Genomic DNA, 27394 nt, shown 5'->3' with positions numbered 1-27394 from the left:
GATGGCAATTGAAGATATTGGACAAATTCTTTTAATTCTGTTTCTGTGTTAGTGCAGACACCCCATAGGGAAATACAAGTACAGAAAACAATGTTACTGCATCATACAGTGAGTGCATCACCAATAAAGGACAGAGCGAGATTGAAAAAGTAGCCTCTGCAAATAAAAAAAATCTTGAGGAAATTTCAAAAGGAGCACTAAGAAAATATTCTATATGTTTTTTGAACCAACTTTTATTGAAAATCTCCATGCATAACCCCCCCCACACACACACAACCTGACTTACAGCTGGATTATTATGATCGCAAGGATGTTATTGGTTGTAAAAAATATTTTGAGTCTCTCCACATATATACCGAAAGACTTCACTTCAGAAACAATTTACAAGAACGGCTCCAGGAATGAGAAACTTTAGTGATGAGGATAGATTGAAGAGGTTGGGACTGTTCCTTCGGGTGAAGAAGACCGAGAGGAGTTTTGATTGAAGTTTTTGAAAATCATGAGTAGGTTGGTCAAAGTAGAGAAGGAGAAAATGTTCCTGTTTATAAAAGGAACTAGAATGAGACAGCATAGATCTAAAGTGATGTGCATACAAAGCAAGGATGTAGTGAAAAAAATCTGTTCACAGGGAGGTGCAAGCCAGGTGGATTAGCCAGGGTAAATTTAGAGTTATGGGGATGGGAGGTGGGTCTGCTTGAGATGTTCTTTGGAGGATCTGAGCAGACTCGATGGGCTGAATGGCCTGTTTCTGTACTGCCTGGATTCTGTGATTCACTACCTGGAAATGTTGTGCAGGCAGGTTGCATTGAGGCATTCAAGTGGGCTGACTACTTCAATAGAAAAGGCAGGAGTTAGGCACAAGGTAATAGAATGGGTGCAGGTATGATGGGCCAAATGGCCTCCTGTGCTGTAACCATTCAGTAGTAATGATGTCTATATTCTCCCAGTCTACCTATAGATGCAGCCATCTTCGAAAGGCCAGATCACTTTTCATGAAAACAGTTTTTAAAATAATTTATTTCTCACCAAAAAAAAAGTCTCTCTGGGAGTTGGAAGCTTCTGTAATCAGCTCGCTGCCAGGCTGGATATATTTGCACAGCAGAAAAGAGAGTGTGTATCACCTGGAAAAGTCAGGTGATACATTCCTGATGAAGGGCTCCTGCCCGAAACGGCGATTTTCCTGCTCCTCGGGTGCTGGCTGACCTGCTGTGCTTTTCCAGCACCACTCTATTCTTGCCACTAACACCTGGAAAAGTCAGGTACCCAATGGAGCTGGTTTATTCAGGAATGAACGTCAACAGGTTAATACATATACAAATAGCCACCAGACGGTGCTACTACAGAGTGATGAGGAAACTTGTGACACAATCATGTATCACTTGGATTGAAACATTTATTATTGCTACAATACAAGGCAATGTTGTGTCAGAATTCATACTATTGTAATTGTTAACCGTGGATATCATAACATCTCACTATCACTGATGTTCATATGTACAATCATTTGTTTACTCCATAAAGCCCAGTTCTTATCATGATGTTCGACTAAATTTAGATCATAAGATATAGGAGCAAGAGTTTATCTGCTCTCTAACTCATAGATGTTGCCAAGGTTTGAGCTATAGGGAGAGGCTGAATAGGCTGAGGCTACATTCCCGAGAGCATCAGAAGATGAGATGGGCAGCACAGTGGCTCAGTGGTTAGCATTACTATCTCATAGTACCAGTGATCCAGGTTCAATCTCAGCCTTGGGTCAATGTGTGAGTTTGTACATTTTCTCTGTATCTGCATGAGTTTCATCCGGGTGCTCTGGTTTCTCCCATTGTCCAATTAGATTAGGTGGATTGGCTGTACCAAATTGCCTGTCGTGTGTAGACTAGGTGGGTTTGCCATGGGAAATGCAAGGTTACAGAGATGGGGTGGGTGAGGATGGGATGCCCATTGGAGGGCCAGTGTGGACTTTTGGGCCAAATAACCCCCTTCCACTGTATGGATTCTATGTTCTACAGTCATAGAGATGTACAGTTGGTCTAACTTGTCCATGCTGATCAGATATTCTACATTTATGTAGTCTTATTTGCCAGCATTTGGCCCATATCGCTCTAAACCCATCCGTATTCATATACCCATCCAGATGACTTTTCGATGTTGCAATTGTACCAGCCTCCACCACTTCCTCTGGCCGTTCATTCCATACATGCTCTGCCTTCTGCTTGAAAACATTACCCCTTAGATCCCTTTTATATCTTTCCCATCTCAGCTTACACCTATGCCCTGTAGTTTTGGTCTCCTCTATGCCAGGGAAAAGACTTTGTCTATTTACCCTATCCATGCTCCTCATGATTTCATAAGTCTCCATAAGGTCACCCCTCAGCCTCTGATGCTCCACAGAAAATAGCTCCATCCTATTCAACCTCTCCCTATAGCTCAAATCCTCCAACCCTGGCAACATCCTTGTAAATCTTTTCTGAACTCCTTCAAGCTTCACAACATCTTTCCTATAGCAAGGAGACCAGACAACCAAACGTGGCTTAACTAATGTCCTGTATGGCCGGAACATGAACTCGCAACTCCTATGCTCAATGCACTGACCAATAAAGGCAAGTGTACCAAATGCCTTCCTCAGTACCCTGGCTATTTGTGACTCTGCTTGCAAGGAACTATGAACCCGCATGCCAAGGTCCCTTTGTTTGGCAACACTCCCTAGGACCTTACCATTAAGTATAAAAGTCGTGCCCTGATTTGCAACTCCTGACAAATTAACAAGATCTTACTAATTAGCTCTGCTGCTTGATACTTTGTATTCCTTTTAAAAATTCAATTAAATTAATGTTTAATCTTGTGTCAAACTTTCTTTCTGAGGTTTGCTGAACAGCTCCTTGAATGAGAAATAAATTGACAAGTCGCTCTTATGAAAAGGCTGAACAAACCGAAAAGGTTCAGCTTTCTATTATCATGAATCCAATCAGCGTTATATTCCAATGAAAGTTTTTTTTCAAAAAAAGAGCTCTTAGTTACCCATAGAAACAAACTTAAGAGGCTTCATATTTTGCCAGAAAACTGTTTGAAGCATCTGCTTTTAATCGCTTAGATGCCGATTCCAATTCATGTCAACTTATTTTATATAGCATTGTTGAATAATAACATGCACTAATCTTACTTCAACTTAGCAGTTTTGGGCCAATTGTAAAACTAATGATAAGAATGGCAAGACATAAGCACAGCCTTCTCATACATAAAACACCAATTTCACATCAAAAATAAACAAGATGCAAACTAAGATCATAAAACAAACCTACTTGATCTACCAAATAAAAGATCTGATTACAAATAATGCCCTTTAAAAGTAAGAGCAGCTATTGGTATTCCACAGAACGTTCCATGAAAATTAAATAAAAATATTTTGAAGAAAACATCTTTTAGGAAACAGCTTTTAGAAAAATACATATAAAAACACAGAAGTGGCTCAAAGTTTCCTTCAGGTAAGTTTAGTAGAAATATATATATATATATCTGTATATAATATTTTTAAAAAATTAATTTCAAAGCATTAATCATCTGCTCATCTCTTTGGCACCAATCTGGTGGAGAGTCTGTATTTCATTATTGAACAAGACATTAATTATACATCTTAAGAGTTGAACACAATTTCTCTCTGTTGGCCCCACCACATACAAGATGGAGGTTTGTGGAGCAAGTCTTTAAGAGTTGTACAGACTATTTGGTCCAACTCCAGGACCAGATATCCTAATCTAGTCCCATTTGCCAGCATTTGGCCCATATCCCTCTAAACCTTTCTTGTTCATGTATCCATCCAGATGCCTTTTAAATGTTGTACCAGCCTCCACCACTTCCCCTGGTAGCTAATTTTATACAGGCACCACCCTCTGCGTGAAAACGTTGTCCCTTGGATTCCTTTTGTATCTTTCTCCTTTCATCTTAAATCTATGCCTTCTAGTTTTGGACTCCCCTACCCTGGGGGACACACTTTGTTTCTATGGCCCATGGTGATGGGGATGGAGTGGATCTAATGGCCCATGGTGATGGGGATGGAGTGGATCTAAGTGTTTCAGAAAGAGGCGCATATTGATAGTAATAACAAAAGAAAGGAATGGCTCAGTTTAGTGAACAAACATCTCTTGACATGTTCATTCTTTGCTCCATGTTGGACTTGTTTCAACATTTCCTCTTGCTGGCAGTGGATGACATTGATCCTCTTTAACATTGAGTGATGAGGGTCAGCTTTCTGTTTCCTGATGTAAAGGCACTGTTTCATTGACACTTGTCACTGTCTGTACCTCAATTGGTGTTGGGTGATATTCTTGTGATCTTCTGCAACTACTGAATAAAAAGAAAAGGACAAAAGGGTTTAGCAAAATCAAATAAAAGTACTTTCGATAAACTCTGTCAATCAGAAAAATTCAACAAGCCTTCTTTATTTCAAAAACGGACTTTATTCACAAAATATCTCTGATATATACATTGTCGCAGATACTGTTCGGTTCTGTACAGTAGCATATAAAGTAAACAAGCATAAATCCTTTCACAATCTAGGAAGGTGCTGATCATTATATAGGAGCATATTCAAGATGGCTTCAGGTATACGTGCTCCTCCCCACCTCCCCCCTTACATCCTCAACTCCTTTGACTCAAGGTTACTATTCGGTCTTCCCTTCTTCCTCTCCATGACTGATTGAGGTTGGTCAGTCACTGCCTCCACCACTTTGACTTGTCACTTTTAAGTGGGCCAACCTTAGCTCAGCGTTAATGTTCATTCAAGCTTTGACTCAAAAAAGAGTCAAGTCCTGGTACCACTCCCCTGAGGTGTTTCAGGGATAGTGAGATAAATTCATGGAAGAGAGAGGAATACATTGACAGAGTGAGACAGAAATGGATTATAAACCCTAGCATGAGCCCATTACGTTGAATGCCCTGTTTCTCTGCTCCAAGCACACTGAAGCTTAAAAATACTTATTATGTTGACAATAGATTCCAAGATGAGAAGGGAAATTCAATCTCTTGAACGATAACCAAAATAAGGGTGAAATACAGTCAGATACAGCCGATAATGTAGACTAAAATTCCATTGAAATGTTGCATTGTCGAAAGCTCAATGTTTCAGATCTACTTACCACACAGGTGGATGTAAAATCTAAGCCTGTTTGTCTTTGCATTTGAATTCTTTTGCTTTGCCACTTCCCCTGTACCTGCGTAAAGGTCATGTTGTTATTGTTTCTTTCTCTGAGGGGGAGTGAATGGATTCTGCTCAGCTCCTCCCCATGGTATTGTGGTTTCTGACGGAGGACCAATTTGTGGGGGGAAGGGCAGCAACAAAGAGTCTCACCTGTCGGCCGCATGTGCTGGAAAATGATGACCAGTGGGCCAGTATTTCACAAATCTGTTTCTAATGGGAGAAAGATTCTGCTTCTGGGATAAATTTGGAATATAAACTTGGATTGCAGTCTTTAGGAATGAAAGCTAAGGGTTAATTAGATTGACGTGTTCAGATTAGATTCCCTATAGTATGGAAACAGGCCATTTTGGCCCAATAGGTCCACATCTGACCCTCTGAAGAGTAACCCACCCATCCCCATTCCCCTATCCTATATTTACCCCTGTCTAATGCACCTAACATTATTGGCAATTTAGCATGGCCAATTCACCTGACCGGTACATCTTTGGATTGTGGGAGGAAACCGGAGGAAACTCACACAGACATGGGGAGAATGTGCCAATGCCACACAATCGCCCAAGCTGGAATCAAACCCTGGTCCCTGGTGCTGTGAGGCAGCAGTATCTCAGAGCCACTGCACAGACAAAATGATGAAGAGAATGAACAGGGTGAATAGTCAATGACTTTCCTCTCTCGCAGGGGGAATTCAGAAACAAGAGCAGAAAGGGGCAGGGGAAGGCCATCTCGCCCCTCAAGTCTATTCTAACATTCAATGAGATCATGGCAGATTTGCACCTGAATGCCATGTACTGACATTTGCCCCCTAATCTTTGATACTTTTGGCTATCAAAGGCTTATCATCTCATTTAATATCATCAGTTAGCAGTTGTGGAAGAGAATTCAAAATATTTGTTGCCATTTGCGTGATAAAGTTTTAAAATTTTACCTGGTCTATCTCTGCTCCTGTATCTTATGTTCACTCCTGAAGCATCTATCTCTGTGAGTGATTTTTGAGAAGATTTGTAGCTCAGGTTGATGGTAAGTCTGTAAGTTTCGTCACCATGACTAGGTAACATCATCAGTGAGAGTTTCTGGTGTAGTGCTGGTGGTATGTCCTGCCTCTCTCTGTGTAGGTCTTGGTTTCTTAAGGTGGGTGATGTCATTTCCCGTTCTTTATTTCAAGGGAAGGTTGATGAGATCTAAATCAATGTGTTTATTGATGGAGTTCTGGTTAGAATGCCATGCCACTAGGAATTCTCTTGCATGTCTTTGTCTCGCCTGTCCTATCACTAGTTTCCATACATACAGACAAAGAAGGACACCACTTTGACTGGGACAACATACACATCCTGGGACAGGAGAAACAAAGGCACACACGAGAATTCTTAGAGGCATGGCATTTTAACCAGAACTCCATCAATAAACACATCAATTTAAATCCTATCTACCTTCCCTTGAAGAAGAGAACCGGAAATAACATCACCCACCTGAAGAAACCAAGACCAATAAATAGAGAGGCAAGGCATACCACAAGCGCTTTACCAGAGACACTCACTGATGATCTTACCTAGTATGGTGATGAAACATCTCAAAACAAACCTCCAGCTTGGCGAGCTAATTTACCATCTCTACGTTTAGGCTAAACCCCCTAAATTCTAGGGATTATAAGCCTAGCTTATACATCTCTCCTATCTCTCCCACATGTTTAACTTTTGGAACCAAGTTTCAATCTGGTAAATCAATACTGCCCTCTCTCCAATCTTCATATCATATTTTTCGGAATTTGTGTTGTCTAGAACTTTTGAATCTTCCAGGTGTCATTTAAAATTCTGTCACCTCCTTCAGATATTTCATCCTTCACAATCTCCACATTTCTCCAAAGCTTTCCTATTCCGTGACCACGCTTTGATGGTGCAAATTACTTCCCTGAACCAGATTGAACTCTCTAACTCTTTCGTCATTTTAAGAGGCTTTTTAAAACTTATCTCTTTGCATAAGCTCTTGAACCTAATATTTTTTGGCTTGAGGTCTAATTTTTGTTTAATAATACCCCTGTAAACAACTTGAAATGTCTTGCTATGTTAGAGATGTTATGTAAATACAAGTTGTTGTTAAAAGTACAAAACAGAAAATCTTTCTTAACAAAGATATGTGAAATCTTTGAATGCCAGAAGGTTCCTGTTCCAGAATTTTTCCAGGACATCCTGTTCACAGAATTTTATTTATTTATCATTGTCACACATAATGAGATAGTGAAAAATATTGTTTTACATGCGAACCAGACAACTCAGGGTAACCAGGTACATCAGAGTAATAGCACAGAATGCAGAATGAGTTGATGGATTTAAGGAGGAGAGATATATATTTGGGAATGATAGATATTATTAAAGGATTGTAGAGTTAGGGCCAGGATTTAGACATGATGACTACAGTTCCTATGGCTAACAAAATATTGCAACAAACTTGATAACTTTCAGTGTTTGTGGACGACTTCATATAGTTCTTTGTTCCAGAACTTACAGCATGGACCAGGCTATTCAGTAAAAAGCACTGGGACATGGATCAGCGAAGATTTAAATAAATGGACTAGGAAGTTCAAGAAACTAAACAGTCTACTCCATCCCAATCTTTCGCAAGACTGAAATAGATGGATTTGTAAGAAAGCAAATAACAGTGGATAATGGAAATCTGAAGCCAAAACAAAACAAAAAATGCTGGAGAAACTCAGCAGGTCTGGCAGTATTTGTGGAGAGAAAGCAGAGCTAATGTTCTGAGTCCAATGGTCCTTCCAATGGACTCAAAATGTTAACTGTGTTTTCTCTCCAGATAGATTTGTGCTTTATAACACTGTCAAGGCACTGTGAAGCCAAAGTGTGCATGTATGTTATTGGGAGACAGTGGGAACATCATGGAAACACCACAGTGTGGAAGCAGGCCAATCAGTGCATCAACTCACACTGACCCTTAGAATCTTAGAATCCCTACAGTGTGGAAACAGACCCTTCGGCCCAACAAGTCCACACTGACCCTCTGAAGAGTATCCCACCCAAAACCATTCCTCATTACTCTATATTTACCCATGACTACACCTAACCTACACATCCCTGAACACTATGGGCAATTTATTATGGCCAATTCACCTAACCTGTACATCACTGGATTGTGGGAGGAAACCAGAGTACTGGGACAAAACCCCCGCAGACATGGGGAGAATGTGCAAACTCCACACAATCACCTGAGGCTGGAAATGAACCCAGGTCCCTGGTGCTATAAAGCAGCAGTGCTAGACACTGAGCCACACCAAAAGAAAAATGGTACCCTCTGAAGAACATCCCACTCAGACCCATCCTATCCCTGTAACTTTGCATTTCCCATGGCTAACCCATCTAGCTTGCACATCCATAAGACCATAAGACATAGGAGCAGAAATCAGGCCATTCAGCCCATTGAGTCTGCTCTGCCATTCAATCATGGCTGATAAGTTTCTTAACTTCATTCTCCCACTTTCTCCCTGTAACCCTTGATCCCCTTGACAATCAAGAACCTATCTATCTCCGTCTTAAATATACTTCGTCTAAAATATATGACCTGGCCTCCACAGGAGCAGTGAACTCCACAGATTCACCACTCTCTGGCTGAAGAAGTTTTTCCTTATCTCCTTTCTATAAGGCCTTCCCTTTACTCTAAGGCTGTGCCCTCAGGTCCTAGTTTCTCCTACCAATGGAAACATCTGCATCTTTGGGCAATTTAGCACCTTTGGACTGTGGAAGGAAACTGGAGCACCCAGAGGAAACCCACACAGATACAGGAAGAATGTGCAATCTTCACACAGACAGTCACCCAAGGGTGGAATCGAACCCAGCTCACTGGAGCTGTGAGGCAGCAGTGCTCACCACTGAGCCACTGATCAGCGACAGTGGCTTGAAGGGCAGAGTATCCCATTCCTGCTTCTAATTCATATGTTTATCAATGAAATTGAGGTACAGACTAGCCATGATTCTGATGAATAACAGAGTAGGTTTGCACAGTTTTATCTTGGTGCCACTTTCAATTGAGACTTGAGTAGATGAGATATTGTTACATCATCCCAAAAGCCGTGATAATGAGATGAATAATGGCAAAAATGTTAACTATTTCCCTCTCCACATGTGCTGAGTTTTTTATTTCTGCTTCCAGTTACTCAGTTTGAAGCTGATTAATAGCAAAGATGTTAAAACAGTTCACTGTGCTATTCCTTGGCTCATACTTGGATTAAATCTGTGCTGTTCCAACATCTAATAGTGGACGGGTCAATGTTTGAGCTTGTTACTGCGCTATTGTAATATATTATCATTATTTGAGAATTGGATTCTAAAAGTAGAGGCAAATGGGGTTTTGGCTTTCATTTCTGTGAAGGCGACAATCATCACTTCAACTGAGAAGAAAAGATTCAGACCAATGGAAAGACAGTTTATTTGTGGTAGTCTCCAGGCGATCAGAGCTGGGAAAAGGTCAGTGTCCAGGTAATCAGAGCTGGAGAAAGATCAGTCTCCAGGTGAGACAAAGAGAAGTCTCGAGGGTGCAATAAATCTTGATGTTTGTTTTGAAGTATATTGACTGCCATGTGAAAATGCATTCATCGACTGTCCACCGTGACAATCAAATTGCAAGAAAACAAACCTTTTATCTACAAACTAAGTGTTACTCTGGCATTTGTCTTGTCCAGTTCTACCATCAGCTGGGATTATAACAACATTTATTCTGAGGCAGCTGCGCTCCTATAAAAAAGGCAATTCAACAAAGCAATTTTTAAATACTTACATTTTCTTTCTGTAAACAAATATCCAAAGAAAGAATAATGCACACAGTGCAATAGTAAAGCTGCTTGTACTGGTACCTTTGGTTGAGAGAATGAAAGACAATATTGTTAGATAAACAGGAGTGAACATAAAATTACATGAAGGAATCACATTCTGTGGGAAGTATGTCATGGGCGAGGATTAATTTTGCTGTGAATTGGGTTGAGGCTGAAAAATAAGATGTCCTGAATGCAAAAGGGAGGATGAAGCATGGGAGATGCAAAATGACAGAGGTTTTTGTCCCATTTAGTTCCCTGAGAATTTCTGGATTTATTCTGATGGGGATAAGTGCAAAGCTAATGAAGCTTCGTGTTCCTGCTCTGACCACCTTATTCTCTGGCAGCAGTGCAATATTGGAAAGATTTCAGTGCAACTAACTGCCCTCCATTTGGAAAGTCAGACTGGAGTAAACCGTTATGTGTTTTTATTTGGAGCAAGGGATTGCTTTGGAAGATCTTTTATCTATCAGGGCCTGCCTGAGGCAGTAGAAGTGGCCTCTTTGCCTCTGCTGCTCAGATCCTGCCAAAAGATGGTCCTGTTTTAGGGCCAGCTGTATATCTGGGTCATTTAAGTTTGCAACTCCGAATACCATTGTCTTCAAATGGTTAGAGTCCAGGGAATTGCAGGCACAGTACCTCTGCTTGGAGAACACAGGCATAGAACGTATGGAAAAATTGACCTTTTCTTTTTAAGTATAGCATCACACTGGTAGGAGATTATTGAGCATTGGAGAATACAGAATCACAGATAAGATTAGATTCCCTACAGGGTGGAAACAGGCTCTTCGGCCCAACAAGTCCACACCGACCCTCCAAAGAGCAACCCACCCAGACCCATTCCTCTACATTTTACCCCGGCACCTAACACTATGGGCAATTTACCATGGTCAATTCACCTAGCCTGCACATCTTTGGACTGTGGGAGGAAACTGGAACACCCGGAGGAAACCCACGCACACACAGGGAGAATGTGCAAACTCCACACAGACGGTTGCTTGAGGCAGGAATTGAACCTGGGTCCCTGAGCTGTGAGGCAGCAGTGCTAACACTGAGCCACCGTCCTGCCTGCCCATAGAGTTGATACACAACAGAAGGAAGCTATTCAGCCCATCTTTTGTCTGCACCAGCACTTTAAAAGAAGCCATATGCTTAGTGTTATTCTGCCGCCTTTTCAGGTTAAGTCTAATTCCCTTTTGAAGGCTTCAATTGAACCTACCTCTACCACACACTCCAGCAATGCACTCTAGAATCTAACTACTTGCTGTGAGATGTAAGCTTTTCCTTGTGTTGCTTTTGACACTGATTTTAAACATGTGTCTTCTTGTCCTCAATTCTTTCATGAGTGGGAATAGTTTCTCCAAATTCACTCTGTTCAGCCCCGTTTTAATACTTCTATCATATCTTCTCACAACCTTCTCTTCAAGGAAAGGTTTAGAAGGATATGGGACAAGAGCAGGGAAATGGGGTTAGCATGGATGGACATTTTGGTCGGCATGGACCAGTTTGGGCCAAAGGGCCTGTCTCTTTGCTATAGGACTCTATGACTTTATAAAACTGTCCTAACGTTTTCCATCCACCTTCATATTAACATTCCTCATCCTTAGAACCATTCCCATGAATCTTACCTGCACTGTGATGAGCATGGTTACAATGTTTTAAAGACTAAAATCTGTGCTTACTGAGGTCCCACCCCTTTTGAGGATGTAGATCAGATTTGACAATGTGGTCTAAATAGACATACTACAAAATAAGTTTGAAATCAGGTAATAAATTTATGTGAAGTAATGATTAGACCACAGTTAAAGGCCTGTGTGCAATTTTAAGAACATAAGAATTAGGAGCAGGAGTAGGCCATCTGGCCCCTCGAGCCTGCTCCACCATTCAATAAGATCATGGCTGATCTTTTCCTGGCCTCAGCTCCACTTCCCCACCCTCTCACTGTATCCCTTAATTCCTTTACTGTTCAAAAAAATCTATCTTAGCTCCAAAAACATTTACTGAAGTAGCATCACCTACTTCACTGGGCAGGGAACTCCATAGATTCACAACTCTCTGGGTGAAGAAGTTCCTTTGCAATTCAGTCATAAATCTGCTCTCCCTAATTTTGAGGCTATGCCCTCTTGTTCTAGTTTCACCTGCCAGTGGAAACATCCTCTGTATGTCTAGCTTATGTTTTCCCTTCATAATTTTATATGTTTCTATAAGATCCCCCCTCTTTCTTCTAAACTCCAGTGAATGTATTCCTAATCTACTCAGTCTTTCCTCATAAGCCAACCCCCTCAACTCTGGAATTAACCCAGTGAACCTCCTCTGCAGCCCCTCCAGTGTCAGTACATCCTATCTCAAGTAAGGAGACCAAAGCTGCACATAATACTCCAGTGCAGCCTCACCAGTACCCTATACAGCTGTATCATACCTCCCTGCTTTTAAACTCAGTCCCTTTAGCAATGAAGGACAAAATTCCATTTGCCTTCCTAATTACCTGTTGTACCTGCAAACAAACCTTCTGTGATTCATGCACAAGGACACCCAGGTCCCTCTGCATAGTAGCACGCTGCAACTTTTAACCATTCAAGTAATAATCCTTTTTACTGATACTCCTATCAAAACGGACAACTCCACATTTATTAACATTGTATTCCATCTGCCAGACCTTTGCCGGCTCACTGAATGTATCTATGTTCCTCTGCAAACTTTCACAGTCCTCTGCACACTTTACTCTGCCACTTATCTTAGTGTCATCTGCAAACTTTGACACATGTGGTCCCCAACTCCAAATCATCTGTATAAATTGTAAATAATTGCGGTCTCAACATTGATCTCTGAGGCATACCACTAGTTACTGATTGACAACCAGAGTAGCACTCATTTATCCCCACTCTTTGCCTCCTGTTAGTCAACCAATCCTCTATCCATGCTAATACTTTACATCCATGCTAACACCATACATCTTTACCTTATGCAGAAGCCTTTTGTGCAGCACCTTGTCAAAGGCCTTTTGGAAATCTAGCGACACCACATCCACTGGGTGCCCATTGTCCACCTTGCTCATACTGTCTTTGTAGAATTCTAAAAGATTAGTTTAGCACTACCAGCCCTTCATGACCCCATGCTGCATCTGCCCAATGGGACAATTTCTATCTAGATGCCTTGCTATTTCTTCTTTGATAATAGACTCAAGCATCTTTCCCACTACAGAAGTTAAGCTAACCGGTCTATAATTCCCCATCTTTTGTCTATCGCCCTTTTCAAACAGTGTTGTATTGTAAGATAGGGTAGTAAAAACTACCATATGCTATTAGGTAGACAAGGATCAGAAACTGCGGTTATTATGATCATGGACAAATAAGGAAAGCTTCGGAATTGCTGGTTATTAAAAAGCCATTCTGTCCATCCTGCCACTGCCATCCATTGCCCACATACTTGACTCAATCATGGGGCATGTTACCTACTATACCACAGGAAGACCTAGAGTCATACAGCATGGAATCAGACCCTTTGGTACAATTCATTCTTGCCAACTAGGTTTCCAAAACTGAACTAGTCTCGTCTGTCTGCATTTGGCCCAAATCTGTCTAAACCTTTCCGATTCGTGCACCCGTCCAAATGTCTTTTAAATGTTGTAATTGTACTCACCTCTACCACTTCTTCTCGCAGTTCGTTCCACATATGAATCACCTTTTGTGTGAAAAAGTTGCCCCTCAATTATCTTTTAGATCTTTCCCCTCTCACCTTAAACCTATGCCCTCTAAGTCCCTTACCCTTGGGAAAAGACCTTTGCTATTCCCCTTATCTATGCTTCTCGTGATTTTATAAACATCTGTAAGGTCACCCTCAACCTCCTCTAGTAAAAAGAAAAGACCCCCAGCCTTTTCTGATAACTCAAACGCTCCCGTCCCAGTATCATCCTTGGCAATCTTTTCTGCACCCTCTCCAAATTAATAAAATCCTTCCTATCACAGGGTGACCAGACCTTATACAGTACTCCCAAGTGAGTTCATGAATGTTCTTCCAGCTGCAACATGACATCCCAGCTCAATGCTCTGACCAATGAAGACTTGAGCTACAAACAAGAACACCAGCAACTCCAACAGGGAATGAGTTTGAACCAGCCAGCACCTGGTTGGTTTCTTTGGTAGGGGTGTCAGTAACCTGAGAATACTGATTTAAGAATCAGAGTCCAGATGAAGAGAAGCTTTACTTCAGGCAATGTGTTGTTCTAATCTCGAATGCATTTTAGGAAAAGGGAATAGAGTAGCAGCCTTCATTCAGGGAGTTGTACAGTCAACTTCCAAAAAAAAACCTGTTGTCAAGCCATGGTGAAAGAGAGGGGAGAGAGGACTAGCACAGGAATGATGGGCAGAATGGTCTCCTTCTACAATTTGCCCTGCGGAAAAGACTTGTGGCATTTTACTTTTTATGCAGCTACCTTGAGTGACATTGTTAACTCCAAATAAATTCTGGCTTAGTTCATTGAGGTGGTGGCAATTCCCCCGATTATTTCAACTTTGACTCGTGATTCTTGAAAAATACACTGTTTTTACTTGCCCCTTACCGACAATTAGTCCGATGCTTTTGTCAGAGGTTACCAGTTGATTGATGTCTGTGAAGAAGAATAATAAAACAGAACCGCATTTACTACAATACTGATGGTCTACCCGATATATTTGCATGACATAGAAGATAAATAGAGCAAGCTGATGATCCAAGGGGGATATTCAGATAACCTGACACAATGATTCATTTCATCAAATACAAACTTGGGCCTCATTTTGCACTGAGATATGAAGGTCAAGGCTCTTGGAGGTAACTTTCCTCAATCCTTCTACTTTCAGGTTGCTGACTGTCAGGAAACTCAGAAAATGTTTTCAATACCCCTTGGACTGGGTAAGAAGACAAACAAGACAGCTACAGTTTCCTCTCTCAGACTTGCCATTCAGTGAGCCTTCCTGGTAGAGTTGGCTGGTGTGGACTGTCAGTTGAGACTTGGTTGAAGTGAGGGCCATATAGGAACGGTCTGGTCGATCTCATTGGTTTAAGATTGCAAACTAAAGATGACCACTCAGCAAAGCGTCAGTGCCCCTTGGCATTCCACACCAATATCACTCTGTACCTTCGACAGCAAAAGATGGAGAAACCAATGCCTGAAGGGACAAAGTGCGGAGGGTTTGCAACAGAATCAAGGATTAATTTCCTGAGGTACCCATCACCGTTTCCATCTGAGAAGAAAAATAAACTGGGAAATTGTAAAAAAAAAATTGCAGTCTACTTAATCCATGATCAAAGGAGGAAGTGGCTCATAATAATTGCTCTCATGCACTGGTTGACTCTTGGTGTACTGAGAAAGAATCTGTCACCTGGTTATCTCAGCATCCCACACCCATACAAATAATCACATCTATACAACCATAGGGATTAGCAGCTGCAGTAGACCATTCAGCCCCTCAGGCCTGCACTACTGTTTGAGAAATTTGCTGCCTCAACTTGATTTTCCTGTCTACCTCCACCAAACCCTTGGAATCCCTTGTCAATCAAGTAATTAATGACCAGACCGCCCTGAGGAAGAGAATTTTACAGACTAGCAAGAAAAACAAAAGTCTCATTAGCTCCATTCTGCATTTTTAAAAATTCATTCATGGATGAGGGCATCGCGGTCTAGGCCAGCATTTATTGCCCACCCCAGGGGCAATTAAAAGGCAACCACATTGCTGTGGGTCTGGAGTCACATGCAGTGCAGACTAGGTGAGTACAGCAGTTACCTTCCATTACTGAGCCATAGGGGCTTTTCCTGACAATTGACAATGGTTTCACGGTCATTGTTCGACACTTATTTCCAGATTTTATTGAATTTTACCATCTGCCACGGCAGGATTTGAACCTCGGTCTCTAGCTTAACAGTCTAGTGATAACACCAGTAGGCTATTGCCTCCCCAGGTGACCTTGTATTTTTAAGTTGTGTCCCCCTCATTCTGGTTTCTCCCACAGAAGGAAATGTCCTTGCAGCATCCATTCTGTCAACTCCCCTCAGGGTCCTGTGTGTTTCGATGAAAATTCCTTGCCTTCTCTTAACTCGAGTGGATATACACAGGAGAAAGTGAGGACTGCAGATGCTGGAGATCAGAGCTGAAAATGTGTTGCTGGAAAAGTGCAGCAGGTCAGGCAGCATCCAAGGAGCAGGAGAATCGACGTTTTGGGCATAAGCTCTTCTTCAGGAATGAGGAAAGTGTGTCCAGCAGGCTAAGATAAAAGGTAGGGAGGAGGGGTGTTGGAAATGCGATAGGTGGAAGGAGGTCAAGGTGAGGGTGATAGTCCGGAGTGGGGTGGGGGCGGAGAGGTCAGGAAGAAGATTGCAGGTTAGGAAGGCGGTGCTGAGTTCGAGGGATTTGACTGAGACAGGGTGAGGGGAGGGGCAATGAGGAAACTGGAGAAATCTGAGTTCATCCCTTTTGATTGGAGGGTTCCTAGGCGGAAGATGAGGCGCTCTTCCTCCAACCGTCGTGTTGCTATGGTCTGGCGATGGAGGAGTCCAAGGACCTGCATGTCCTTGGTGGAGTGGGAGGGGGAGTTGAAGTGTTGAGCCATGGGGTGGTTGGGTTTGTTGGTCTGCGTGTCCCAGAGGTGTTCTCTGAAACATTCCGCAAGTAGGCGGCCTGTCTCCCCAATATAGAGGGGGCCACATCAGGGGCAGTGGATGCAATAGATGAGGTGTGTGGAGGTGCAGGTGAATTTGTGGCGGATATGGAAGTATCCCATGGGGCCTTGGAGGGAAGTAAGGGGGGAGGTGTGGGCGCAAGTTTTGCATTTCTTGCGGTTGCAGGGGAAGGTGCCGGGAGTGGAGGTTGGGTTGGTCGGGGGTGTGGACCTGACGAGGGAGTCACGGGAGGGAGTGGTCTTTTTGGAATATACACAGCAAAACATTAACTGTTCTCATCCACTGACTTCCAGTTGAAAATCAGTCTGGTGCGTATTTCAGAATGAGCACATTTCTCTGAAAGCTCTCCTGCAAATCTGGCCTCTTCACTCCACCATTTCTGGGCCTATCTTCAGTTACTCAGGCCCCAGGCTCTGTATCTCCAGAAACTTTCTGCCCTTTTTCTCCTTTAGAAGGCCCACCAGGTCTGTCTTCAGCCTACTGCTCACACATCCAATACCTCCACCTCCCAGGAAGCAAGAATTGATCAACATTGAACCTAAACAGGGACAGAGATGACCAGCTTTTGCAGGCCCAAGGATGTTCAATTCGTATCCTGTAAGGGTCAGGTTAACCCAGTAGAATTATCATCCACGCAGTCAAGTTATAAGCAGAACTCTGGTTTTGAATCTGACACTAGTTACTTCATGACTTTCTTGCGTTTAGTGAAATTTGCCTGAATTTCCAGTCAGTTATGTAACCCATGGAGGTTACCTACTCAGATCTGTTGCAAATTTGAAGTAGCGCCAGAGCTTGGAGTATCTCCCAGTTCAGGAATGTCATGCCACTACACACTTGAAAACTCATGTGGATTACTCATGTCCATTAAGGAAGGAAATCTGCCATCCTTACCTGGTCTGGCCTACTCTTCCAACTAGGTGATGTGGTCTTCTCTACATCAGGGAGACCGAACATAAACTTAGGGAACGGCTCACTGAGCATCACAGCCAGGTCCACAGGGGCTGACCAGGCCTCCCAGTCTCCACCTATTTCAATTCCCCCAATCACTCCCTTTCCAACATGACCATCCTCGGCCTCCTCCATTGCCAAAACAAACCACAGCTCCTATTGGAGGAACAACCTTGTCTTCCACCTGGGCACCCTACAGCCTGGAAGACTCAACACTGAGTTCACCAATTTGAAATACCTTCCCTCCCTATCCCCCAACTCTCTTCTCAGACTGTCCCCCTCCCTTCCACTGCTCCCTGCCACCAACCAGATTCATTCCTCCCATTGACCAACCAGGTTATACCCCTATACCTGTCTTCACCTACCCCCACTTCACCACCTTGCCCCCACTTCCCCCTTTATCTGCAGCTCCAACCCACACCCACCCCCAGTTCTGAAGAAGGGTTACACCCGAAATGTCAACTTCTGCACCTCCTGAAGCTGCCTAGCTTGTTGTGTCCTCCTGCCTGTCTACATGTGACTCCAGACTCTCGGTAATGTGGTTAATCCTTAACTGCTTTCTGTGCAGTTAGGGATGGGCAATGAATGTTGCCCTAACCAGCAGTGCCTACATCCTGTGAACAAATAGACAGAAAACTGGCATATTTGTGGAGTTATGAAGACCAATCATTGCCCTCCGAGCCCAACGAAAATCAGTTGCCTAACTCTTTCCAGTTTTCTTCTTTCTGTGTCCTGTTGTGTTCCCTTTAAGGATACAGGGATCAGAGGAGAACAGTAACAGGAGGTCACTCCATTCCCTCTACCCTGATCTGCCATTCAACCTGGTCAACTTGATCGGGCAGTTCCACCTGCATGCAGACCATGTAGACCATGAACATTGCTGGGCATTGTCCAACAGACCATGGAGGACCCCAGACTAAATATTTGGTTAAGGCTCCAGTTGGTTTGAGAGATGCACAGACGACCTGTTGTGAGGCCGTGAAAATGGAGTCTGGCAGTCCAAGTGTTTAAAACAATCTACTGGTTATCCTGGAAAATTATGCAAAATTATAGTCTGTGTGACAGATTAGCTTGCTAACTAAAGTTTTCACATTTCTGTGTGCCCATTAGTACAATTCACCTAGCTTTGAATATGAATTTCATCAAATACTGTTGGATTCAAAGGACTTTGGTCTGCTTTTCCCTTTACAAAATGCTCCATATTGTGTCTTCCGAATCAAATTGTTTGAGTTCAGTTTCTGTCTAGCAGTGCATAATATAAGATTTGTATCAGATATCTTTGAATTCGTTTGGCCTTATTATTGGAGATTTATCACGTGGCATTTTCCCTCAATGAGCCTGACATTGCTCATCCTCCTGGGAGAATCCCTTTTAATGACACTCACTGAGTTAATCTAAAACATGTAACAACAACACAACGTAAAAAGCTAATGGTCGTATTACCCAACATTTCGACTGCCTGCCTTATGGTACAGCTCCCAAGGTTTCCACTTACAATTAAATCAATGGTTTGTAATAAAACTTTTATAGGACACTGCACAGTCCCTGTCGTCATGTTACAAACCTGGATGGGAGATCATGCACAATATAATTGGAACATCAATCGCAGAGTGCAGACTGGAATGTGAATCAATTTCAGCTTCAATTGTTTGTTGGCTACATCTCAGTCTTGTGTCACTTCTGCAGCTACACATTAGCACAGCAATCTGGACTTGGTTATTTGCAGTTGCTTCATACGTCTTTTTCTAAATACACAATCTTGGTGTTTAGTGTCCGATTTTCTCCAATTTTCTCGAAGATGCTGAATTGGGTTATAATTTGAAGGGGCTCTATTTACGTCTGTCCCTCACACCAACAGGCATTCTTCACACATAAGTAACGACAACAGCTCATATTTACATAGCACATCGAAGGTTATACAACATCCCAAGGCACTTTACAACAATATTATGAAACAAATTTAAAGATTAGCAGATGAAGTTGTAATTGAACAATAAACTCTCTTTTAAAAAAAAGAGATAGTTCAACTACAGTCAAGATATGTTGCCATGTGTGCAAACAGTAGGTGAAAGAAACCCAGAGCTCCTTGGATGTCAGAAAAGATAGAAATGACGAAAAAGCAGATAAAGTACGTTTATGACAGGCTTCAGAGGAATAATTGAGAATCAGGCAAATATAAAAAGTCCAGAAAGGAACTGAACAAACAATTAAGAAGCAAAGGAAGTCGATGAGAAGAGACTGGCAGCTAAGATGAAAGGAAATCCAAAAGGTTTCTACAGGCACAAAGATGGCAGAAGGTTGGTAAGTGGATGAATATGAAAATAAAAAGAAGATAACCAAACCAATTGTTTGTTGGCTACATCTCAGTCTTGTGTCACTTCTGCAGCTACACATTAGCACTGCAATCTGGACTTGGTTATTTGCAGTTGCTTCATATGCCTTTTTCTAAATACACAATCTTGGTGTTTAGTGTCCGATTTTTCTCCAATTTTAGGTGGTACATTAAGTTGCAATGGAGAAATGAGGAATTTACAAATAGATATGGATAGTTTTGGTGAATGGGCCAAAATTTGCCAGCTGGAGTTCAATGTGGATAGTGTGAGTTTATCATTTTGGTTGGAGAATGAGAAAGGCATCTTATTGTTTAAATGGAGAGAAAGTTCAGGGTGCTCCATTATAGTTGGATCTGCGTATCCTGTGCATGAATTGCAGAAAATTAGTATGCACGTGCAGGAGGTATTAAGGAAAGCAAATGGAATTTTGGCATTTATTGCCAAAGGAATGGAGTATAAAAGTAGGGAAGTGTTGCTGCAACTGTACAAGGCGTTAGTGAGACCACAGCTGGAGTACTGCATACAATTTTCATCCTCTTACCCAATAAGGGATGGAGTTACATTGGAGGCAGTTCAGAGGAGGTCCACTGGATAGATTCCAGAGATGAGGAGTTTATCTTATGAAGAAAGATTGCACAACGTAGGCCTATACTCTCTGGGATTTTAGAAGAATGACAGGAGATCTAATTGTGGTATAAAAGATGCAAAAGGGGATTGACAAAGCAGATGGGTCGTGTGGGGCAAACTAGAACAAGAGACGACAGTTTTAGGAGAAGGGGTGACAGATTTAAAACAGAGGTAATGAGAAATTACTTCTCTCAAAAGGGCCGTGAATCTATGGAATTTACTACCCCAGAGTTTGGTGGATGTTGGGACAAACACTGAATAAATTTAAGGGAGAAATGGACAGAATTTTAATTAGTAACAGGCTGAAGCATTATGGGGAGTGGGCAGGAAAGTGGAGGTGAGGCCGAGGTGAGATCAGCCATGAGCATATTGAATAACAGAGCAGGCTCAAGGGGCTGAATTGCCTACTCCTGCTTTTAACTCTTATTTTCTTATTAGGAAACAAAATTGGGGATGTATTCATGGAGGTGGGGGCATGGTTAAGGTATGAAGTGAACCCTTTGCATGTTTCAAAACTAAAAGGTTGCCTAGGTCATGGTGAAAGAGGATGCAGCTCAGATTCTTAAAGAGTTTGAAATTGATTACAAATAAGTATTAAAGTTGATATGGCATTGGAACAAATGAGGTACATCAATAATATTGAAGGAAGTGAGAATGGAAATAGTCGAGAGGCTGGCCATAGTTTTCCAATCTGCCTTAGATTAGAGGGTGGAGCCAAAGGCTAGAGAATTGCAAGTGTCACTCCCTTGTTCAAAAAAGGGTGTAAAAGAAAAGCCCAGTGACTACTGTTCAGTCAGTTTAACCGCGATGGTGGGACAGCTTCTAGAGATGATCATTTGAGATAACATTAATTATCACATGGACAATTGTGGGTTAGCCAGTGCCGAATTTTTAATGAGGTGACACTGCATTAATGAAGGTAGAATTATCAATGTGCAGTACTTGAACTTCCAAAGGCACTTGGCAAAGAGTGAACAACAAACTTGCAACCAAACATGGACTAAGGCTGATTGTAGCAACATGGATATGAAATTGAATAAATGACAGGAATTTGAATTTAGAGGTGAACAGTTGCTTTCCTGGGCTGGAGCAAGGTTGGGGCCTGGCGGTTCCTGATATATATGAATGACCTAGACCTTGGTATAAAAGGGCAAAATTTCAAAATTTGTGGATAATATGAAAGTTGGAAGGACTCTGAACAGGAGTAGGATAGTGCAGAACATCAAATGGTTATGGAGAGGTTGGTTCAATGGGTGGATAAGTGGTTGATTAAATTTAATGGCAAGAAGTGTGAAGTGATTAATTTGGTAAGAAGAATTGAGAAAGACAGCATAAAATAAAGACTAAAATACTAATACTAACAGGACCAAAGGGATGTGTGTGTGTGTGTGTGTGTGTGTGTGTGTGTGTATGTGCGTGTGTGTGTCTGTGTCTGTGTGTGTTCATACACAAAGATGATTGTAGATAAATTAATGGAGCATATGGTATCCTGAGCTTTATCAATCGGCTTTGGGTTCAAAAGAAAGCAGGCAATGTGAAACTGGTATAAAACACTCATTTGGCCTCAATTTGTTTGGGCACACACTTTAGAAAAAATATGAAGGCATTACAGAATATAAAGGCTCAGCAGTTAGCACTGCTGCCTCACAGCGCCAGGGACCTGGGTTCAATTCCAGCCTTGAGCGACTGTCTGGGTGGAGTTTCCACATTCTCCCCGTGTCTGCGTGGGTTTGCTCCGGTTTCCTCCTACAATCCAAAGATGTGCAGGGCAGGTGGATTAGCCATGGGAAATGCAGGGCTAAAGGGATGGACGGATGGGTCTGGGTGGAATGCTCTTCAGAGAGTCAGTGTGGACGTATTGGACTGAATAACCTGTTTCCACACTGTAGGGATTCTATGATCCTATGAGAATTTGCAAAAAAAAAGATTCGTTAGAATGGTTCAAGGAAAGAGAGCCTTTCAATAACGGAGACAGGTTGGAGAAACTGGGACTATTCATCTTGCAGGAGCGAAGGCTGAGAGGGGACTTGACAGCAATAACTGTTCTCATTGGTGGAAGGATCATGAAGTGGAGGTCACACAAAAGAAACAATAGCAACATGAATGAAAACATGTTCTCACAGTGAGGGATTAGGATCTGGAAAACGCTGCCTGAAAAACTGTGATGGAGGCAGATGCACTTCAGGTGTTCAACAGGGAACTGGATTATTATCCAAAAAAGGGTAGATTTGCAGAAATATTTGAAAAAGGCAGGAGTGGCAGGGGGTGAATTGCCCCTTCATAGGGGCAAAACTGGTTAGAGGCAAAGAAAAACTGCAGATGCTGGAATCTAAGGGGGCTGGAAGAACACATTAAACAAGGCAGCATCAGGAGGTGGAGAAGTCAACATCTTGGGTGTAACCCTTTTTCAGGACTGGGGGTGGGGGTGAGGGGGAGCTGCAAATAAAGGGGGGATGGTATGGGGGGGAGGGGGTTGGTGAGGTAGGGATAGGTAGGGGCAGGAGAATCGATGTTTCAGGCATAAGCCCTTCATCAGGAGGGTGATTCTCCGGCTCTTCGGATGTTGCCTGACCTGCTGTGCTTTTTCTGCACCACACTCTCGACCCGTATCCTCTACCTGTGTTCACCTATCTCTACCTCACCATTCTGCCCCTCTTCACACCCAAAACCTCCTTCCCACTTTATCTGGAGCTCCCCTTACACCCACCACTTGACCTGATAAAGGGTTGACCTGAAACACTGACCTCTCCACCTCCTGATGCTGCCTGGCTTGCTGTGTTCTTCCAGTCTCCTGCCTGTCTACCTTCATAGGGGCAGCACAGATATGACAAGCAGAATGGTCTCTTCAGTACTGTAACCATTCTAAGATTCCTTAAAAATGACATTTAACCACTTAAGGAGATATTAGTTCAGATGATCAATTGTTTGGACAAGGAGGAAGGTTCTAAGGAGCATCTTAAAGGAATAAAGAGCGATAGAGAGGTGGTGTGCTGTCAGGTGGGAAGTCCCCAGTTTACAGCCCAGGGAGCTGTGAGCACAGTCAAGAACAGTTGAGTGACGAAAATTGAGATTGCTCAGGAGGTCAGACTTCGAGGACCGCAGATATCTTGAGAGTCCTGAGGTGGGAGGAGATTGCAGAAGTAGGGAAGGCCAAGGGAATGAAGAGATTTGAAAATAAGAATGAGAATTTTAAAGTCAAGATTTAGAAATCACTCTGGACAAACAAACCTAATACAGGAAACAAATGGATCTTGTTCCGACTGAAGGCATGGGGAACAAAGTTTTAGAATGACCTCAAGCTTACGGGGTAGAAGTAGGGCATTAGAACATTGAAGTTGAGAGAAAATTAAAAAACAGAAGAACTACACAATGGGTATCAAAAAGATATTAGATGGTAGGTGCACTGGAGCCCAGTCTGGTCATGTCCTCACACTGTGTCCACACATCCACTTCCCACCAGGAATCATTGGGTGACCTAGCTAATCATCTTTCCCCTTCTCTTTTCTGGGGTCAATAAATTAATTGTAGCATTGAAAACTTCTCCAGCACAGGCCAGGGAAATGGTGAAAAGGCTGAACCAAACAATAATATGTTGCAGCATATATGATAATCCTGAACATTTGGTACTAAATACACCCCAAAGGCTCAAATAGCAAGCTTGTAGGTAAAGGTGAAGGTTCTACCTGACCTGTGGTGCCAATAGAGCCAGTAACGTCAGAGGCTGTTTCTGATGCTGTAGAGGGATTTACTGTTCTTTCTGCCAGTGCTGTCTTGCTGGTTATTGGCTCCGTTCCTAAGTTGGCATTAATATAAGATGAAGAACGTTCACAATTAGCTAGCTTTCACTTTAACTTCAAAAACGTATTTTCATGGCGTTACATGACCAACAGGGATTGTTCACATTTTATACAGTTTCCCAATACTGTACTGCACATCAGGATGCTATAGTGCTCCAATATCCTCTGAGCTATGTTGTAGTGACAGGCAGGAGATTTAACAGTCCAGCATAAATGGATTTGCAACCATAAAGATAGATTCCCACCATCATTAGTAATCTATCATTATGACTGCAAATGCAAGCCCACCCTAGACTACCATAAGGAGCATGACACGTTTTATACACCATGTCTACTGACCTGTTGTCCCATTAGTACTGTAAGTGACTGCTGTTTCAGCTGCTGCTTTCTGAGTGCTGTCAGAGAGACCTGATGCTGGAAATTCTGTTTCAGCTGTTGAGGAACTTGATGGCCTTACTGTTGTCCATGTTGTAGCTAAGGGTCCCAGTCCTACGTTTTGATTAATATATAAATGGGCAATGTTTAGGCTCAACTGATATGCACACAACTTCCAATGAAATCTTCAACAACTTTTCATTTTCTAGGCTGCATTTGATCAACAACCAACCTTTGGTGTCTGTACTGAGTGGAGGGCTGGAGGATGTTTGATTGCAGCCTGAAACTGACTCAGGTGGAGCAGTCAATGTTGTGGACTCAATCGGTACAGTTAATGTTGTCAATGCTGATGATAAGTGGCTCGCTAGAGTTTCTGCCATGTAATAAAGTACAACATATTTAGGGTGAGCTCACACTGTTATCTTCAGAAAAATGGAACTCTGCATTGAATGCACAGGATGGGCTCCTTTCAAACAGGGATCAGGGTTTCCTGGGTAGATATAGACATATTTTAATTCAATTTCCATGCTTGTGCTCACTTGAGGATGGGAACATTCTGGAGGGTGGAATAACTTACAAAAAGCTCTTTACTGGCTTTTTATTTATTTATTAATTGGCAAGGTCAGCATTAATGCCCATCCCTAATTGTCCAGAGGGAGTTAAGGGTCAACTACATCGCTGTGGGTCTAGAGTTCACATTTCAGCCAGACCAGGTGAGGATGGCAGATTTCCTTCCCTAAAGTACATCAGTGAACCAGATAGTTCTTTTCCTGACAATTACCAATTGTTTCATTTGACCTTTTTTTCCTCAGATTATTATTGAATTGGAGTAGCAGAAAGCACAGGGGACTGACAAAGTATACAGGAGAATATAGGTAGACTGACAGTTGGGCGGAGAAGTGGCAGATGGAGTTCAATTCAGGCAAATGTGGGGTGATGCATTTTGGGAAGTCTAATTCTAGAGCAAACTATACTGTAAATGGAAGAGCCTTGGGAAAAGTTGATGAGCAGAGGGATCTGGGAAATCAGGTCCATTGTACCCTGAAGGTTGCTGCACAGGTGAATAGAGTGGTCAAGAAGGCATATAGTATACTTGCCTTCATTGGACGGGGTATTGAGTATAAGAGCTGGCAGGTCATGTTAAAATTGTACAAGACTTTAGTTCAGCTGCATTTAGAATACTGTGTAGAGTTCTGGTCGCCACATTACCAAAAGGATGTGGATGCTTCGGAGAGGGTGCAAAGAAGGTTTACGAGGATGTTGTCTCATAGGGAAGGTGCTAGCTATGAAGAGAGGTTGAGTAGGTTAGGATTGTTTTCATTAGAAAAAAGGAGATTGAGGGGAGACCTGATTGAGGTTTACAAAATCATGAAGGGTATAGAAAGGGTAGACAGAGATAAGCCTTTGCCTAGTGTGAGTGATTCAATAACGAGAGATCACGCATTCAAGGTGAGAAGCGAAAAGTTTAAGGGATATATGCGGCAAGTACTTTACATAGAGGGTGGTAGGTTCCTGGAACGCGTTGCTGGCAAAGGTAGTAGAGGCAGGCATGGTAGATTCATTTAAGGTGCATCTGGACAGATGCATAAGTAGGTGGGGAGTAGAGGGATACAGATGCTTAGGAATTGGGCGATAGGTTTAGACAGTGGATTTGGATAGGATCAGGCTTGGAGGGCTGAAGGGCCTGTTACTGGGCTGTAATTTTTCTTTGTTCTTTCCTAACATCTCATCTCTTTTATAATTATTTCCTTTATTATTTGTTAAACATGGTCTTTATTCTCAGTTTCAATGTTACCCTTCTCTTTTCATTCATTTGTCTTTTTTCATTGTTGGTTTTTCTTTTAGGAGGACTTAATTTCTAATGAATACTATGGACCACTAATTTCAATATTTTATTTTAATGATGCTCTAGCTGTCAAAATAATCTTTGAGTTTCTCTCCCAGGTTTCTTCTCACCAACTTAAAATTAACATTCTTTTCAACCTATTACTTTGATAGTCTCTAACTTTGGAAGGATATTATTAAGCTAGAGAGGGTTCAGAAGAAATTTACCAGGATGTTGCCAAGTATGGAAGGTTTAAGTGATAAAGAAAGGCTGGATAGGCTGGGACGTTTTTCACTGGAGTGTAGGAGGTTGAGAGGTGACCTTCTCAAGCTTTATAAAATCTTGAGGGGTATAAATAAGGTTAATGGTAGGTAGCTTTTCCGATGGATGGGGGATTTTCAAGTCTGGGGGCATAGTTTTAAGGTGAGAGAAGAGAGATTTAAAAAAAAGACATGAGAGACAAGTTTCCTACACAGAGAGTTGTTCGCATGTAGATTGAACTTCCTGAGGAAGTGGTGGATGCGGGCCCAGTTACAATGTTTACATTTGGATAGATACATGAATAGGTAAGGTTTGGAGGGATGTGGGAAAGGAGTTGGCAGGAGGGTCTAGTTTAGTTTGGGATTATGTTCAGCATGGACTGGCAAGGACCTGTTTCTGTGCTGTATGACTCTATGTCTTCCTCAATCATGATTTAAAACCTTATTATGTTATGATTGCGATTGCATAGATGTTCTCCACATGGTCACTTCTCTCATCTGCTCTGGTTAACTTCTCATGACTCGATCCAGCAGTGCTTCCTCTTTAACTATTGGTTAGGAAAGCAG

At 42.2% G+C, this 27394-nt stretch overlaps 2 protein-coding genes across 5 annotated transcripts in view; one reads left to right on the top strand and one right to left on the bottom strand.

Moving 5' to 3' along the window:
- Positions 1-15235, top strand: part of fbxo18 (F-box DNA helicase 1) — a 71698-nt gene extending 56463 nt beyond the window's left edge. Inside the window, exon 23 of the mRNA XM_072562928.1 lies at positions 14846-15235. The gene's annotated coding sequence lies outside the window, so the exon portion shown is untranslated. The remainder of the gene's footprint in view (positions 1-14845) is intronic.
- Positions 31-27394, bottom strand: part of il15ra (interleukin 15 receptor subunit alpha) — a 95124-nt gene continuing 67760 nt past the window's right edge. For 3 of the 4 annotated variants that reach the window (XM_072562934.1, XM_072562936.1, XM_072562937.1), the window contains 6 exons: positions 24975-25115; positions 24707-24856; positions 24259-24363; positions 14566-14613; positions 9974-10049; positions 31-4341 (listed from right to left, as the gene is read on the bottom strand). In XM_072562934.1, coding sequence (XP_072419035.1) covers positions 4239-4341; positions 9974-10049; positions 14566-14613; positions 24259-24363; positions 24707-24856; positions 24975-25115 — 623 coding nt within the window. In that variant the 3' untranslated portion in view covers positions 31-4238. The remainder of the gene's footprint in view (positions 4342-9973; positions 10050-14565; positions 14614-24258; positions 24364-24706; positions 24857-24974; positions 25116-27394) is intronic. The other variant, XM_072562935.1, reaches the window with a different exon arrangement.

The sequence above is a fragment of the Chiloscyllium punctatum genome, chromosome 44 (genome assembly GCF_047496795.1).
Source record: "Chiloscyllium punctatum isolate Juve2018m chromosome 44, sChiPun1.3, whole genome shotgun sequence".
Classification (NCBI taxonomy): domain Eukaryota; kingdom Metazoa; phylum Chordata; class Chondrichthyes; order Orectolobiformes; family Hemiscylliidae; genus Chiloscyllium; species Chiloscyllium punctatum.
This window is presented reverse-complemented; position numbering and strand designations above follow the sequence as displayed.